Source organism: Camelina sativa, chromosome 8 (genome assembly GCF_030686135.1).
Source record: "Camelina sativa cultivar CO46 ecotype springtype chromosome 8, ASM3068613v1".
NCBI classification, from domain to species: domain Eukaryota; kingdom Viridiplantae; phylum Streptophyta; class Magnoliopsida; order Brassicales; family Brassicaceae; genus Camelina; species Camelina sativa.
In genome coordinates, this window is record NC_141887.1 from 43524 (window position 1) to 59099 (window position 15576).

The 15576-nt window shown below is 36.0% G+C and overlaps 4 protein-coding genes and 1 pseudogene across 14 annotated transcripts; 1 reads left to right on the plus strand and 4 right to left on the minus strand.

Annotated features, from left to right (window-relative positions):
* Nucleotides 1-42: 42 nt before the first annotated feature.
* LOC147939532 (THO complex subunit 7A-like) lies at nt 43-1596 on the minus strand (annotated as a pseudogene). The gene is made up of 3 exons (XR_015563222.1): nt 1383-1596; nt 538-1194; nt 43-402 (listed from the first exon to the last, which is right to left on the minus strand). The product of XR_015563222.1 is annotated as a THO complex subunit 7A-like (transcript).
* Nucleotides 1597-2007: 411 nt separating this feature from the next.
* Nucleotides 2008-4296, minus strand: LOC104709175 (histone acetyltransferase MCC1-like). 3 transcript variants are annotated; one of them, XM_087460512.1, is made up of 5 exons: nt 3773-4296; nt 3506-3650; nt 2816-2915; nt 2485-2713; nt 2008-2372 (listed from the first exon to the last, which is right to left on the minus strand). In XM_087460512.1, exons 1-5 carry the CDS (start codon nt 3919-3921, stop codon nt 2180-2182), a joined length of 816 nt encoding a protein of 271 aa, XP_087316638.1. In that variant the 5' UTR covers nt 3922-4296; the 3' UTR covers nt 2008-2179. The 3 variants fall into 3 exon arrangements, with proteins under 3 accessions (XP_087316638.1, XP_087316637.1, XP_087316636.1); XM_087460511.1 differs by having other exon boundaries at nt 2008-2406; nt 2510-2713; nt 3773-4266; XM_087460510.1 differs by having other exon boundaries at nt 2467-2713; nt 3773-4266.
* A 1538-nt stretch (nt 4297-5834) lies between these two features.
* On the minus strand, nt 5835-8955 carry LOC147939533 (uncharacterized). 7 transcript variants are annotated; one of them, XM_087460499.1, is made up of 12 exons: nt 8606-8955; nt 8338-8442; nt 8190-8247; nt 7942-8022; nt 7765-7830; nt 7402-7640; nt 7215-7286; nt 6938-7060; nt 6770-6851; nt 6561-6607; nt 6347-6428; nt 5835-6053 (listed from the first exon to the last, which is right to left on the minus strand). In XM_087460499.1, the coding sequence occupies exons 1-12, from the start codon at nt 8824-8826 to the stop codon at nt 5976-5978; spliced, it is 1254 nt and encodes a 417-aa protein (XP_087316625.1). In that variant the 5' UTR covers nt 8827-8955; the 3' UTR covers nt 5835-5975. The 7 variants fall into 7 exon arrangements, with proteins under 7 accessions (XP_087316625.1, XP_087316624.1, XP_087316629.1 ...); XM_087460498.1 differs by having other exon boundaries at nt 6938-7078; XM_087460503.1 differs by having other exon boundaries at nt 8190-8258; nt 8606-8934.
* Nucleotides 8956-9153: 198 nt separating this feature from the next.
* LOC147939534 (heat stress transcription factor A-1b-like) lies at nt 9154-11813 on the plus strand. Of its 2 annotated transcripts, XM_087460497.1 has the most exons (4): nt 9154-9613; nt 9945-10064; nt 10281-11476; nt 11572-11813. In XM_087460497.1, the coding sequence occupies exons 2-3, from the start codon at nt 10053-10055 to the stop codon at nt 11472-11474; spliced, it is 1206 nt and encodes a 401-aa protein (XP_087316623.1). In that variant the 5' UTR covers nt 9154-9613; nt 9945-10052; the 3' UTR covers nt 11475-11476; nt 11572-11813. The 2 variants fall into 2 exon arrangements, with proteins under 2 accessions (XP_087316623.1, XP_087316622.1); XM_087460496.1 differs by lacking the exon at nt 9945-10064.
* A 54-nt stretch (nt 11814-11867) lies between these two features.
* Nucleotides 11868-14140, minus strand: LOC147939535 (syntaxin-21-like). The gene is made up of 7 exons (XM_087460509.1): nt 13757-14140; nt 13464-13557; nt 13081-13217; nt 12896-12970; nt 12457-12614; nt 12265-12365; nt 11868-12167 (listed from the first exon to the last, which is right to left on the minus strand). The coding sequence occupies exons 1-7, from the start codon at nt 13972-13974 to the stop codon at nt 12102-12104; spliced, it is 849 nt and encodes a 282-aa protein (XP_087316635.1). The 5' UTR covers nt 13975-14140; the 3' UTR covers nt 11868-12101.
* Between the last annotated feature and the right edge of the window lie 1436 nt (nt 14141-15576).

Below are 15576 nucleotides of genomic sequence, written 5' to 3' on the forward strand. Positions count from 1 at the left end.
GAGACTCTGGTGGCGACGAGAGAAGAACGCGATTGGGCAAAATAATAGAAAATGAGAAGATAATATTCCGGTTTAAATCTTAGTCGGTATAATTCTAAACCGGTTTAATTGGTTTAATGTATATATGACCAAACCAAAAAACATTGGTTTATGAAGACTCAAAAGTCAAAACCGGTTGTAAGTGTGACTGTGTATCATTGCAATGAGGTACACCAGAAATTTATAAAACCGATTCTTGGCAAGGAGCATTCAAGAGAAGACAAGAGTAGCTAAGATTAGGAGCTAATCGATGGACATGGCTTCAGCGCCACCAGCAGTTGTTGTTTCCTCGGACATGTTCCTCTGCATTTCTTCAACCATACTCTTCTGTTCTTCCTCCATTGTCTCCTGCAACTCATCCACCTTTACATACAAATTTTCACAAAAACAAAAAGAAGGGTTAGAATTTAGCTATAAGAACGAGAAAGAACGGCAACATTTTGTTTGGAAGAATCTTAGCTATAAGACACAATGAGAAACATGTAACATCTAACATACCACATGCAACAACAATGCAAACTGCTTCTTCCTTAGCTCAAGAAGTCTCCAGCTTGCTGTATCCTCAGCCTCCAGTTCTGCAATCTCCTTCTTCAATTCATGTATAGCCTTTTGTGTCTCTGACTTCGGTGGCTGCGCAGAGATAAGTTTCCTAATGGCTTCACACTCCTCTTATGCTGTCTCTCTATTTTACTCTCTTCAAGCTGTTTCTTAAGATGTTCAATATCAGCTTGCGCCTGCATAATCTGCCTATTCGTCTCTTCTTTAAGCTCGTTGAAGTTCTCTTTCTCCCTAAGATTCGCAGCAACAACCGCTTGGCTCTTAAGAAGCGGAATCTCAAAAGCAGAAAGCTCCTGTAAGAAAGCTTTCGCGAGCCTACCGCACTCACTGTAGTTATCTTCTTTTTCTTCTTCTTCTTTGTCTACTTCGGTAACGAAAGAAGTGAATTTTTTCTGAAGCTTCTTCAATGGAGGTTCGCCTCTGGTGGTAGTGGTGCGTGTGAGAAGCCTATTTCTTATAATTTTGTCATCTTCTAACGGATCAAATGCGTAATTAGCTGCTGCTATAGTCTCTGACCTACCAGAAACAATCCTCCTAGTTTTCACAGACATCTTAACTACTACTATATTCTTTTTTTCTTCTTTTTCAACTCAAAATCTGCAGAACAAACACAATCCATAAGCTAAGCAAAAGCATTATCAGAATCATACAAATGTAAGCTAGTGAGAAACAGTAAGGTCCAATACTCGATTCACCTGGGGGAGTTCACTAAAACATTCGAACTAGTAATTGCGGTGAGAGCGAGAGAGAGAGAGAGAGAGAGAGAGAGAGAGAGAGAGATTTACCCAACAAATAATCTGCAAAAAGAGAACCGGAACCCAAGATCGAGGCGCCTCTGCTACGGTCAAAATTCCAAAACCAAGATAAATTCTGATTCTCTGACTCTAATCGGAACCCTAATTTGTATTTTTGCCGTTCCTTGCCCTTTCCCTCGTTCTTCAGTTCAGTTTGCTCGTTTTTTATTTTGCCTTTCTCTATTGAATAAATTGAGCATACAACGTCCTGAACTTTTTATTTTATTGTATACTAAACCCTGTTATTTTTATAATTTACAATATAAGCCAGCAAATTTTGGACTTGAGATTCCAAAATGGTTAATTCCTAGGATGTTGATTATGTGTTTTGGTTCGGTTTAGATCGATTTCGATTTTTTTGATATAGAATTATTACCGATCTGTATACTGTATGTATTAAAACTCAACTCGATTTTAGAATAGAAAACTTCCGGTTCAGTTCATGTGAATTAGCTGGATTGGATAGACCCAATTATAGCCAAAACGAAGGTGTTCATGATCAGAATTAAAGACTAATCCAGTTCCACAATAAGAAATTTAGGGTGCTTATGTAAATCTGAGTAATATATGAGTACAAAGCTATTTTTCAACAAGCTAACTAATTTACAGTGGTAAGTCCGTCCCAAAGAGAAGTGTCTTCAACTATCACAATATTTACATTTTTAATTTATTACATAATTATTTCTACACAGCACACACACAGACATTAGGATCATAACCAGAGCTTAATGGATGGATGACATAGAAAATGAATGATTTTAAAAAGTCTATGAATTGGGAGACAGACACTAAACATAATCGTACCCGGATGATACTCTTTCGGATGCAAGGTTTCGTTTGGTCTGAGTGGGTAAGAGACACCGCGTGTTGTCTTTGGATTTAAGCCATTTCGAGCCTTTCTCTTCATGGTTTATCGTCAGCTTTGATGCAACTGATTTGATTCCACTCCTCATGTAATTTAGAGCCAACACCGCAAGATCTCTGCAATGCAGCCATGATTCAACGATAACCCCATCTATGAAGAAACAACCGCATAGAGCAAAAAAAAAAAAAGAATTTAGAATGCAAAATATACTTGTGTTTTTGTACATACAAGGGTGAGCAAGGAGAGCGAGAACCGTTGATAAAGTAGACGAACAGGTAAGAATCGAAATGCTGGCCGTTGATCAAGTAGAATCCGTGTAACCACCTTACACATCTGAAAGACATTCTTTTGTACAGTCGAATTGCAGGATTGTTGTGTGCAATCACATGAAGGTAAACACCACGACACACAGGGATACTAGAAGCGTATTTAACAACCTCATTAATAAGCAACTTAGCTGCAGTAAAAAAAAACTTTATATTAACAAAACCAAGCAAGACAAGAGAAGAGAAGAATCAAAGATGAATGTCATTGATTGGTTTACTACATAATTGAATACCTATTCCGCGTTTTCTGTATGTTTCTACAACTCCAAGTGTTAGAATGTACACCAATGTCTCCTCTCCCTTGGTCGAGTCATATCTTATTAGATCTGATATCTGTGCAAGACATAGGAAACTCTCAACACATAAACCCAAAAAAAAATAGTCCTTGACTCGTTAGTACAAAGCAAGTTTTAATCATAATAAAGAAGGTACAAAAATGGATTCTTTGATGTTTAGGACATTATGAAATGGTTCGACAACATTCAAAATCTAAACTTTACAACAAACTCGTTACTTGCTGAACAAAATTACTAGGAATATCAGTATAAAACCGAAAGGCGAAGAAGAACTAAGAGAAGACAATGCTTAAAACCCATGTCGTACACATACACTAAACGAGAGCTTCAATCAAAAACTTAAAACCTGCTGATACAAGAAATTTGTAAGAAATCCATCTCGTGAAACCGTTTCACACATTCACAATCTCGTGAAACCGTTTCACACATTCACAATCTACTACACTATACAAGACCTTGCAGCTTCGTTACAAAACCCTCTAACCAAGCTTCAATCATAACTTAGAAACGTTACAGATTGAAAAGCTCATATCACTATATCAGACATTCAAAATCTACGCTTGTTTGCAGAAGCTAAAAATAAAGCAAAAACGAAAAAGGAAGACAATTTTTGGGAAAAAAACTCACTTCGCTTTCTTTGGCAAGGACGATTTTGGCAGTAACAAAGCCGATAAGTTCCTCAGAATGACCATCAGGGCGGCTCCGATCAACAGCAGCCCAAGAGACGATATCACCTCCGTTGACAACATTCTGAAAAAACTCAGATTCATACCTGAACAAAATCAAATGCTTTTTGATAAGACTTCCAAAAAGGGAAAGTCAAATCCACAAAAAAAAAAAAAAAAAAAAAAAAAAAAAAACTCTTCTGAACAAAGGCATTTTTATGTAATTTACCTGATTGGGAATATATCTCGATGGATTTGCTCCAAACGTTCTAAATCACAAGGGTTTATTGGCCTGAAGCAAATACTTGGACGACGAGCGCTTTTGGCTTCTTCCTTTGATGATGAATTCTCCACGAATCCACGCGGAAAACGCGACATTTGATCCAGATGATTTTAAAGACTCGAACTACTTGAAAATTTTTGTAGATTTATGACACTTTTCATTTGAGAAAAGAATCTAGTTTATAATACAGATCAAATCGGTCTCCGACCCGTTTGTCTGAACCGGATCCGGGTGGCTTAGGGTTTCCAGAATCCGAAGATGGGGGTTTGTTGATCGATCTTACAAAAAGAAACGACTTTTTTTTGCTTGCTTTGCCTTCTTTCCCCAACAACATCGTTAAAGCCAAGCATCATCTTTGATTCTTCGGATCACGTGCCTTGCGACAAACAAACAAGCACGTGCATCTTCTTCACTACTATTCTTTTCCTATTGTTTGGTTTAGTGCAAGAAGAGAAGTAACTTGTTATATCATGTTGACAAAAAAAATGTTTCCATATCTTATTATTATATAAAGCTTGATCAATAAATAATAATGAATAACAAAGTTAAAAAGAATAACATAAGTTATTTAACATAATTTTAGTTGGGTATAAATTGTATTTATCGTTGTAATATAAATTTTTATTGTAAGTAATTACACAAAACCTTGAAAGAAAATGAACTTAAAAAGAAAAATATTTCAATATATGATGTGTACTAGACTATTAGTATAGTTTTACATGTTTTATTTTAAAGATCTTAATGCATGTAGTAATATTAGAAACCTGAAAAAAAATATAGAAAAATTGAGTTTGTAGGAACGAATTTTTGGTTAATTGATGAAAATTGACAAAAGTATTACTTATGAAATTATGACATATAGAAGCATAATTTTTAGGATATTTTTGGATTTCCAAAATTTTTGTGATTTTTTTACTGATTATTTTTATTGTTAAATTTAAAATACTAACCAATATACATATTATGTCATATGATGCTCATATTATTATTTTTATTTAAATTTTAACTCTAGTCCATGAAGAAGTGAATTATGGTTTTACGATAAAATAGATAGTTAAATGTGATTACTGAATGTCTAACGATGAAATTTATTTTAGATTTAAAGTTTTCAAAAATTAATATGTATAATTGATTTTAAAAATTATTTAAGAATATTAGTCATTTTTTTATGTTTCATTTCATAATTTCAACATATGTATTTTGGTAACGCATATGTTAAAACATAAGATAATTCAAAATAAATTATAAATAAATTATAATTTATAGGAATGAATCTTCAGTTATGTGATGAGAATGTCTCTATATCTTTATATATGTTTTTATTTTATAAGTTCACTCATAAAATTGATTATGACATGAGGTAAAATTTGTACTTATGAGATAACAACATAACAAATATATCCTAAATAATGTTGATTCAGTTTTTTTTTGCGAATTATATTTTGTTAATTTTTATTTGTATTTTCAGTTTTTACTAAAATATAGATTTGATATGATGTATTAATTATGTTTGATATAAAATATTTAGTTCTATGCATTAAGAAAAAATGTGTAATTAAACTTAAAATATGGATTATTATGATGGTATAGATATTTAAATGGTACTCCTTGTGCTATAAAAGTTTTTAGGTAAAAGCACAAAAATTAATAAACAATAAATATTATGTCATTTATAAAACTTCAACCAATAGGAAAATATACTGCATAGCTCAAATAGTCATAAATTGTTATGTTAATAAAAATTGTAAATAGAAATTTGAGAAAATATTATAAAATAGAGCAAAAAAAACCTTAAAACTCTTATATAATAGAAAAGAGAGTATTAAAATGAAATATGAGACTCTCATGAGAGGTTCATATTCAATATTAAAATGTTACAAAATATAATCTAAAAACAAGTATATTACTACTTATTCTTAATAATTTTTTCTAATTTTTACGCGGGCCTTATCTAGTTAATAATATAAGGCATTTTGGTATTGTATTAATTTTGCAAAAATGCTTCGGATTTTGGAAATAGCAATAATCCTATAGAGTTTGTAACATAAGATTTTGATTACAATATATCCAGAACATGGATCAGGATTAATAGTTGTAGTGTACTTCTTGTACATAATTATGTAAATACATAATCTTCATCTCTTCTCAACTAAATGCCGTTCAAAAATCGGTGAGTAAGAACAGCTTCCGCCATTGGCCGCTTCCGATGGTCAGCGTTCAACATTGCCTACCAAAAACACCACACACACAGACTATATTGGCCAAAGGACCAAAACTTTCCAAATATGAAAAAAAACTAATATTGGATCTAAGTCACATTTACTAAGGTTTAAATCAGTCGACTAATATTATAAGCCTTTCTCAAACATTTCTAATTTTCTATGTTTCTCTACATTTTCTTTTCATTACCATTTCCCTTTTTATCTCACACTACGTTAAAAGAGAAATTAGATCAGAGTTCAAATTTTGTTATAAAAAAGATATATACAGAGATAATTATAGGGACTAGGATTAAACTACCTGTAGTAATTCCCAACCAGCTCTATCACCGAGATCAAGAAACTTAACAGCTTCTTCAAGGCGTTCATCGGCTAAACAGTACCTGTATAACACATCAGTGAGTTTTTTTTTTTTTTTTTTTTTTTTTTTTAAAGTCAGAGACTTGGAGGAACAAACGATTAAACAACGCCTCTTTGGTGCTTAAAAAAAAAGCTTTATAAACCAAGAGGCTTACTCTCTTACAGCCTCCATATCCAGCCGGAAAGTGTTTTCTAGTAACCTCTGCAGTTCATCAGATTAAATAACGGTTAAAACAGAAACTGTTTGGAGAAGACAAAAGATGAGAGCCGATATGTTTGTGGGATCAATAAGGAGATATTCTGTAAAGATGAGATAAAACAGATCTGTTTGACTTAATTGCATCCAAAATATGTCAAATCTTGCCTGAAGAGAAAGAGAATCCATTACGCCTGCTTCACAGAATGGAACAAAGGCTAAGTATGCAAAAAGAAGACCGGCCTCATATCTGTAAGCCACAAGAATGTGTTAAGAATTTATCAAAAAAACATTCACAACTCAATACACGAAAGAATTAGAAAGCAAAAGCATTACATGTCATCTGCAATTCCAAAAGCTCTCTTCTCAAAAACTGTGAAGGCACCAGAAGCAGTTGCCCTTCGCCAAAGTTGCTCTGACAGGGCACCAGAAGTGGCTCCTTCTTCCAAGCATGAAGGCCTGAAAGGTATGCTCAGTCTGTTAACACCCAACCAACATTATCTTAACAATTCTAGTTCCACTTATAAACAGCAAGACCAAAATGGCGAAATATCAGAAAACTACAATTGCTAAGGATAAATAATCAATCAGGGAGGGAAGAGAGTGAGGGAACCTTATGTCAACAGAAAAGGCTAGATCTCGCAGCCGCGGTATTAAATAGATAGCTTCTCGTTCTGCTGGTGTACTAAAGATCATTTTCACAGGAAAAAAAAAAATCGACAAAATTAGCGGAGAGATGATACACTTGTACTGAGAGAGAGGGGTGTCTGTGTAAGGGGGGGGGGGGGGGGGGGGCATACTTGAGAACAATTGAGGATGGGCCGAGACTTTGATGTAACCTATCATTAGCATGCATAAAGGCTAGACCTTTCATTGCACCCTGTAGGATATTAATGACAAAGATTCTCCTTCGTTTCATCATCTGGTCTTTTTCATAAGGATTCCATACTCCTTGGGAGCGAGCTCTGGACGTTTTTTCACTCGCATTTCGTGCGTAGTCAGCTGCACTATTTTTCCCACCATCACGAAATGCCAGCCACTGTATGAATAAAAAATGATTCAACCTATGTTCTATAATGTATTCAAAAATATCCACATACTTTTGTGCACTTTAGACTCAACAAACTACACTTATTAAGCGACTCAGAGATTGAAAGCCTGACCTGTTCTCCAAATTGTGTCTCAAAGCCACCAACAAGTAAAAGCAGATTAGCAGGCAGGCTTTTGCTCTGCATAGATAAGAAGAATAACAAAGGAAGGTGATTGCACTATATAAGGCCAAATGAGATGTAATTGTACGAATCCATTTAGTAAATTTGGAATGGCTCTCTTTATCTAACCTGGAGAAAAGAGTGTGCATTAAGCTCGTTTGCTGCCATCATATCAGCCTCAACTCCACCAGCGCGCTTCCCTGGATAGACCTTTCCAAAGACGAGTATATGAGACAACAAAGAAAAAGGGAAAACAAATTAAAATCCGAAATGAAGTTTGATCCTAATTCTAATACTATAAGAACATTGTTCTGATAATGTATACAGATTCATAAAAATGGAGAAACAAGAGTATTTGCTATGGAGAATCGAATCACCTTAAAGACAACAGGTGTTCCTCTAAACGGACCCTGAGATATTCTTCCTTCATAGAGTCTGCAGACAAACTGCCGGGGCTAATACACTTTTTTAACTTGACCAAAATATAAATCACCCGTGTAAAAATACATAACGCCGAAACTGCACCTGATCTTAACGCCGCCTTCACCAATATCTTGAGATTTTAATCGCCCAATATCATCAGAAGAAGAAGTATATTCAAAGTCAGCCCCTGACTGCAACCCTGAATAACTAGGAGGGGTATGAAAAAGGTAAAAGCTTAGAAAAAACGAAGTAGAACAGGAAGCCATATACAATAAAAAGAGACCAACGGCAACGAGCTTAGAAGAATCTAGCAAAAAAGCAAAATGTGCAATAATTATAAGTTACAAAGTCCAGTGAGAGAGCAGAGTACCTAGTAACATTCATGAATCCGTAGCTTCCGATAAGCCGCCCTACCTCGAACGAGTCAGCGCTGGTGATCAAACCCGCCGCCACCACATGCAACCGCCGATTCCTTCCGCGCCAATTCGAAATCCGACGACCGGAGAATCCTTCGCCTGATGATTCTCGATGGATCAAAGAGAAACGCGAAACGCATTCCAAAGAAACGCGATGAACAGCGACCAGATTCATCCTTGTTTTCGCCGCTTCAGTTTCAAACTCCGATGATGATTCAGCGACTCTAGTGTGTCTGTGTCTCCCCCCCCCCCAGTACGGGAGATAAGAGCCAGGAAAAAAAAAGTTTTACTCTACGTCCTACGTGGCTTTTTTATACAGATAATTAAATGATATTATAATCATATTACTTTTGACGGTGTATAATAGGCCACGTACGAAACTCACCCAGAAAGTGATTTTGAATTTTTGATGATGCTACCTGTACATTTAAACCGTTTTAAACCGAACTAAATTTCAAAATCTGCTGTAACATAACCGGAAGTGAATCGAACCGAAAGGCCCATACCTGTTTTCTCTACAAGTCCTTCTCCCTTTCTTCGGCTTTTTAATGGAAAAGATCAAGATTGAAGGGGTCTTTAGCACTTGAGAGAGAGAGAGTGTTTGTAAGGAGGTGTTTGAGCTCGGGAAGAAAGCAATTGATTGATCGTTCGATTTAGGTGTAAGTAGTTGTTGCTTTTTTTTTTTTTCATTCGGAGATATGGAATCGGTTCGAGAATCCGCACCGTCGGCGAATTCGAACACGCCGGCGGTAACTATACCGCCGCCGGTGAACTCTGTGCCGCCTTTCTTGAGCAAAACATACGACATGGTTGATGATCCATTGACAAATGAGGTCGTGTCTTGGAGCAGCGGGAACAACAGCTTCGTCGTCTGGAACGTGCCTGAGTTCTCCAAGGTGCTCTTACCCAAGTATTTCAAGCACAACAATTTCTCCAGCTTTGTCAGGCAGTTAAATACTTATGTAAGCAAGCTTCACTGTTTCTCTTGCTACACTGATTTTTTTTTTTTTTTCAAATTCTGGTACAATTTGGAGGAAGTCTTGAAATGTTAAGGTGATCAGTCTTAGTTCAGTCTCTTCTAATAAGTGTTAAATCTAGATAGCAACTTACATAATAGATGTTTTCTACTATTCAGTTGGCGTTTTAGTTGTTGCCTTAAGCCAGTAGAAGTATGCATTTTTGTTTTATCTGGATTCAACTATATTAGCTTACCATGGTGGTTTATTAAATGAATCTTGATTCTTTTTGAAACCTTGTCAATCTTTTTTTAGTACTCACCAAAAGATTCCACAGAACTTTGCAGGCTCACTTTCACATGTATCTGAAGATTGGTTTCCTCAATTGCTTTCTGCCTTGTAGCTCTAAATCACAAAAATCATTAGCTTTGCTTTCGTTTGTATAATGTTCGTTCAGGTACATTTTGATAAACTAAGAACTATTGCTTTCCTTAATACCATGGTAGCAATATGCTGCAGCCGGACATAGTTTAATCTGATCTACCTGTTTATACCTTTTCGTACCATCCATTACTCAACTTCCACAAAATTCAAGCAACTTTGCATCGTTTGAAGTCTACAATTTGGATTTCGATCTCTATAACAAATAGTCTTTCTGTTTTCTTATGTCTAGGGTTTCAGAAAAGTTGATCCAGATCGATGGGAATTTGCAAATGAAGGATTTTTAAGAGGCCAAAAACAACTACTCAAGAGTATTAGTAGGAGAAAAACTTCGCATGTGCAGCAGAATCAACAACAAACTCAAGTTCAGAACTCATCCGTTGGTGCTTGTGTCGAGGTGGGGAAGTTTGGACTAGAAGAAGAAGTGGAAAGACTTAAGCGGGATAAAAATGTTCTTATGCAAGAACTCGTCAGATTAAGGCAGCAACAACAAGCTACTGAAAACCAACTGCAGAATGTGGGACAGAAAGTTCAAGTGATGGAGCAGAGGCAACAACAAATGATGTCGTTTTTGGCAAAAGCTGTTCAGAGTCCAGGTTTCTTGAACCAGTTAGTACAACAGAATAATGATGGCAGCAGACAAATTCCGGGAAGCAACAAAAAGAGGAGACTTCCTGGAGATGAACAGGAGAATTGTGGAACCCATGAGGCTAATGATCGTAACCGTCAGATTGTTAGATATCAGCCATCGATAAATGAAACAGCACAAAATATGCTTCGACAGTTCTTAAATCCGAGTTCCTCACCTCAGTATGAATCGGTTTCAAACAATTCTGACAGTTTTCTATTGGGTGATGTTCCCAGTTCTAACTCTCTAGACAATGGGAATCCTTCAAATAGAGTTTCTGGAGTAACATTGGCCGAGGTTTCACCCATGGCAGCTCCCTCAGCAACGAATCAAGTACCCGAAGTAAACTTGGCTCATCATCCTCAACCTGGTCTGGTTCAGCCAATTTTAGGTTCAAGTCTGGCTCAAGGAGTAGCACCTGCAGCTTCTTGGAGCTCTGAATCTGATTTAGTTGGATGTGAGACAGGTAATGGAGCGTGTTTCGATCCAATAATGGCTGCTTTAGATGCGTTAGAAGGCGATGCAATTTCTCCTGAAGGCGAGGGCAAGATGAATGAGTTACTGGACGGAATCCCTAAGCTCCCCGGAGTCCAGGATCCATTCTGGGAACAGTTCTTTTCTGATGAAAGCCAAGCGATTGGAGATACAGACGAGATTCTATCAGGATCAGTGGAGAATAATGACATGGTAGTGGAACAAGAACCACCTACAACAAATGAATGGTCACGGAATCAACAGCAAATGAATTATCTTACTGAACAAATGGGACTTCTTTCCTCAGAGGCACAGATGAAGTGAAGGTAAGAACATCGGTTCAGTTCACGACCTGCTTCTCTGCCTTTGTTGTAATGGTCTTGAGGGTTATCATCTGTTTCTCACTGATGTTGGTTTTCAGGTGAGGTTGTGAAAGGGAATATGAAAGGAGGAGGGAGGGATATACCAGAGGGTGTTTGTGCCCCTTTTGCATGTTACACAAAAGTTTTAACAAAGGTAGAAACGCAAAAGATTAGCTACCAAGTCTACCATGCTTGTAAATAACTTGAAATAGTGATCGCCTTTTATATGTTGTTTTCTATTGTACATTACTTTTGTGTGAAAACGTCCATCGTGTTCAATTATCATCTCGATACTATTTAATCCTGTGATCCCTGACAGATTACCAATTCAAGCCCAAGAAAAAGTATTTTCCTGTTTATAAAAACATAAACGTTTATATCTTTTGCTCATAAAGATCCTTACGATGGATTAATAATACATAACATTCACACGATGAGAAGTTAACGATCAGTTCGATTAAATGGGGAATGATGGAAGTATAAAGAATCTGTACAATAGATATATCTCTTTTATGGTCTTTGTATAATTTCATCGATAAGTCTTCGCTTGATGCTTGAAGATCGAAGCTTGTAGTTTGATAGTTGATGGTTAGACCAAGACGACGATGATGACAATGAGTAGCACAATCCCAAAAATGAGAATAAGTAGGCATGTCTGCAACAGTGTAAAATATATCAAATTTAGCTTTAGCTGCAAAAGAACATGAAAATCACAGAATTGAAAGATTGGGAAGAGTCCTCTTAGTGTGTACCAAAGATGAGTTTGAACTTTGAGTTTTAGCTGCTTTTCTAAGTTGAACAGTTGCTTGTGTAGTTGCAGCATGTGAGTTTTCAATGCTAGAGCTGATGTCATCTGTCAAGACACAATATAGGTTTTCTGAGATTTTGAAGAGGCAAAAAGGAAACAGTGAGATTTACAATTTGCGATTGTTGGAGTTACTTACCGATCATAATTCCTTGATGCTGAGTTAAAACAGCTAGATCTTTGAAGATTTCATTCACTTCACCAATATGTTCTTGAATTTCTCTAATTCCTTGCTCTCTTTCTTCAATAATTGCTTCATTGAATGTTATCTCATTATCTAAAAACACCACTTCTTGCCTGGGATGAGAATATCAGAAGTTAGTAAATATCACCTCGCTTCAAAATATGAGACACGTAATATGACCATAAAGAGAAGATGGGTTTCATGGCAATAACCAACTTCTTAATTTCTATAGACCAAATCTCTCAACAATTCAGGCTACAGCAAATGACGATTGTAAACTACAACTTTGATGGTTTGAATACTCAAAACAGGTGTAAGAGGAAATTGAGAGTCACATTTGGGTTCTGTTTATGCCAACAAATGATCAAGTGAATAATCAGATCATACTCCTCACCTTCTTGATTGTTGAAGAAGAGTTTGCTGCTCTGAGGTCCTTAAAGATTCGGTGTCGAGTTCCTGTGCGTTATAACTGCATGAAGTGGCATAACAATGACGCATGTGTAAGTGAGACTCACATTCCACAAACTATCAGAAGCAATCATAAGTTCAAAGTTTTCTACACGTTCAAAAAGTGGTTACCTGGTAGGTATTTCTTTAGTGACCACAGGAGCATATGTTATTTCTCTTTCAGCTGCAAGTCTCTGAGCTTTCTGAAACTCTTTAAGAACTGATTGGAAATCTTTGGCCAGTTTAGCATCCGCAATCTTCTTAATTGACTGCAAGTAAAGCGAGGGAACGTAAGCACAACCAGAATTACGAATTAAGTTTAATATAAACAAGATTATATACACAAAATCATCTATCAGGCAACCACAATTCTCCCACTAAATGAGATGAAATGGTAAGACTCTGACAAAATCTAACCACAAAAAGGGTCAATAGTAAAATGTTCTCATAGACATCTAACAATTCATAGCATCTAACGTAGGAGAAGGAAACAAAAAATGTAATCATTTACTTACACTAACTGCTCCATGATGGTCGGCTTCGCTAGCTTCCTTAAGGCTAGATGAAGTGTTTTTCACCAATTCTGTTATCTGTAACCTTGTCTTTTTCCTGCCAAAACATTGATCAAAAATCTCAAATTCTTTAGGAAAAAATAATGCAGGATCAGTTTCCTCAACCCTAAAATTCATTTTTTTTTTATAACTCAGAGCAAAAAAAAAAAAAAAAAAAAAAACCAAAACCCTAATTGAGTCAGATTTAGCAAAATCATAAATAAAGAGAAGAGTAGGGTTTACAAATTGGTACTAACAGCTTGTCGCGCAATTCAAGGGTATCTTTAGGCGTTCCGATGAAATTAACGAGGCGAGCGAAGGAACTAACAGAAGTGCTGATCCTAAAAATCCCAGCGGCGACCTCCCGAGATGGATCCCCACCACGAGACGAAGGTCTCTGTTGTTGTTGTCTCCCTCCGATAAAACCATTAGACGTCTGAAATCGAGAACCAGCTTCGAGATCTTGGAAACTCATCTTCACGATCGAATCTCTCAAAATCTCTCTCTCTCTCTTTTGGGAGGGGATAAACAAAACAAAGACGAGACGGGAAAGAAGATGGAAATGAATTTGGTAGGAACAAGTTTTTATTATTTTTTTCCCCAAATTTATTGTTTTTTTTTTTTTTTTAATAATTTGTATTAAAATATAAAATTATTTTAATCTCTCATGTGGTCCGCGTGATTATGGTGGTGGATGGAGGTAATTAAATAATTTAATACGTAACAAATTACTTTGGCGGTGCCACGTCATTGCGAGGGAAGGATCCTGCGGCTGCGCTGCGCTGTCGTAGTTGACCTTTCCTTTCGTGTAAATTTGCTCGGTTTAGTTCGAACCGGACCGATTTTCTAATTTTACCAGGTATATAGAGTCAAATCAGAAAATCTTCTACTGGCTTTTTGACTTTTGAGAATTGATCAAATAGTTTTGGGCCGAATTAATGGGTTTGTGGGTTTAGCAAAAAGGAGAAAAGAGAAGAAGAGTTGGGCCATAACAAGAAAAAGTCCATTAATTTGTTTGGGAACAATTATCAAAATAGTGCAAAAATAGTTAAAGGCGAAACGCAATCCCACACGTTGGGTGTGCGGTGTCATATAAAGCTAAATACACTCTTCCCTCTATCTCTCTCCCTCTCTATAAGCATCATCGATCTCGAAGTGCGTTTTGGTTTTATAGGCCTCAATCTCTAAATCTGCGTTAGAAAGCAAAGCAAGAGCAATCAAATCCATGGCGGTATGTTCTACATTGATCTTTTTTTTCTTTTTTTTTTTTTTTTTTTTTTTGGGTCTAATTTTGTAATCCCTTTCCTCTACTGCTAGATTTTGTTGTAATCTATTTTTGATTCTCGGTGAAAATTAATTTCTGATGATTGGAACGATTTGTTTTATTGATTTTGATTTCTGCTTTCAGAAGTTTTTGGGTGATTTGTGGTTTGATTATTTGTTGTGCACTTGCCGACATATATCTTCGATGCGATGCTATTTTGATTTCGGACGAGTTTGATTATCTTCGTCGTTATTTTTTTTTTTTTTTTTTCTGGAATCGAATTGATTTTTGAGTCTCGGTGTGATCTGTATATGTAACTCTGGTTGGTTTTTTTTTTTTTTTTTTTTTTTGAGAAAATCGTGATTTCTAGGTTTTTGTTTGTTGTTGTAAATCGCGATTTTTTTTGTGCCCCAATTTGAACGAGAAACTTGCCTAGGTAAAGTACTTGTGAATTTGTCCAGCCTTAAGCGTCTGAGTGATAAGGTGTTAATAGTGTGGTGGAATATAGAAGAAAAAAATCATTCAGGATCATGTTTCATTTGAGTGATTCTATTTTTTAGATGATTTGATTCCTTTGCTTTTTTGTGGGAACTTGCTTAGTTGTGAAGTTTTTGGTCTAATTTGTGAAAAGATGAGATTGGAGATATATTGAGTGAGGCAGCTAAGCTAACTATCGTTTTTCTTTGTTCTACCCATGAGTTATGTGTCATTTTTTATTCAACTTTGATTTTGTATGATGAGATTCCTAGATTAATGTGTTTATTATAATACTATAATCTTTTGATGACAGATAAGGTCAGTCAAAGTTGGAAA

Bases quoted from the DNA above. Each gene is read 5' to 3' on its own strand.
- LOC147939535 (XM_087460509.1), bottom strand. From the start codon at position 13,974: ATGAGTTTCCAAGATCTCGAAGCTGGTTCTCGATTTCAGACGTCTAAT. The intron at 12,971-13,080 runs GTAACCACTTTT...CACTTCATGCAG, and splicing joins ACTAAAGAAATACCTACCAG to TTATAACGCACAGGAACTCG. The intron at 12,366-12,456 runs GTAAGTAACTCC...GTGTCTTGACAG, and splicing joins GCATCAAGGAATTATGATCG to ATGACATCAGCTCTAGCATT.
- LOC147939533 (XM_087460498.1), bottom strand. From the start codon at position 8,826: ATGAATCTGGTCGCTGTTCATCGCGTTTCTTTGGAATGCGTTTCGCGT. The intron at 7,641-7,764 runs GTCAGGCTTTCA...TTATTCATACAG, and splicing joins AGACACAATTTGGAGAACAG to TGGCTGGCATTTCGTGATGG. The intron at 7,079-7,214 runs GTTCCCTCACTC...GGGTGTTAACAG, and splicing joins GCCTTTTCTGTTGACATAAG to ACTGAGCATACCTTTCAGGC.
- LOC147939534 (XM_087460496.1), top strand. From the start codon at position 9,350: ATGGAATCGGTTCGAGAATCCGCACCGTCGGCGAATTCGAACACGCCG. The intron at 9,614-10,280 runs GTAAGCAAGCTT...TCTTATGTCTAG, and splicing joins TCAGGCAGTTAAATACTTAT to GGTTTCAGAAAAGTTGATCC.
- LOC104709175 (XM_087460510.1), bottom strand. From the start codon at position 3,921: ATGTCGCGTTTTCCGCGTGGATTCGTGGAGAATTCATCATCAAAGGAA. The intron at 3,651-3,772 runs GTAAATTACATA...GATTTTGTTCAG, and splicing joins CGAGATATATTCCCAATCAG to GTATGAATCTGAGTTTTTTC. The intron at 2,714-2,815 runs GTATTCAATTAT...TTTTTACTGCAG, and splicing joins ATACAGAAAACGCGGAATAG to CTAAGTTGCTTATTAATGAG.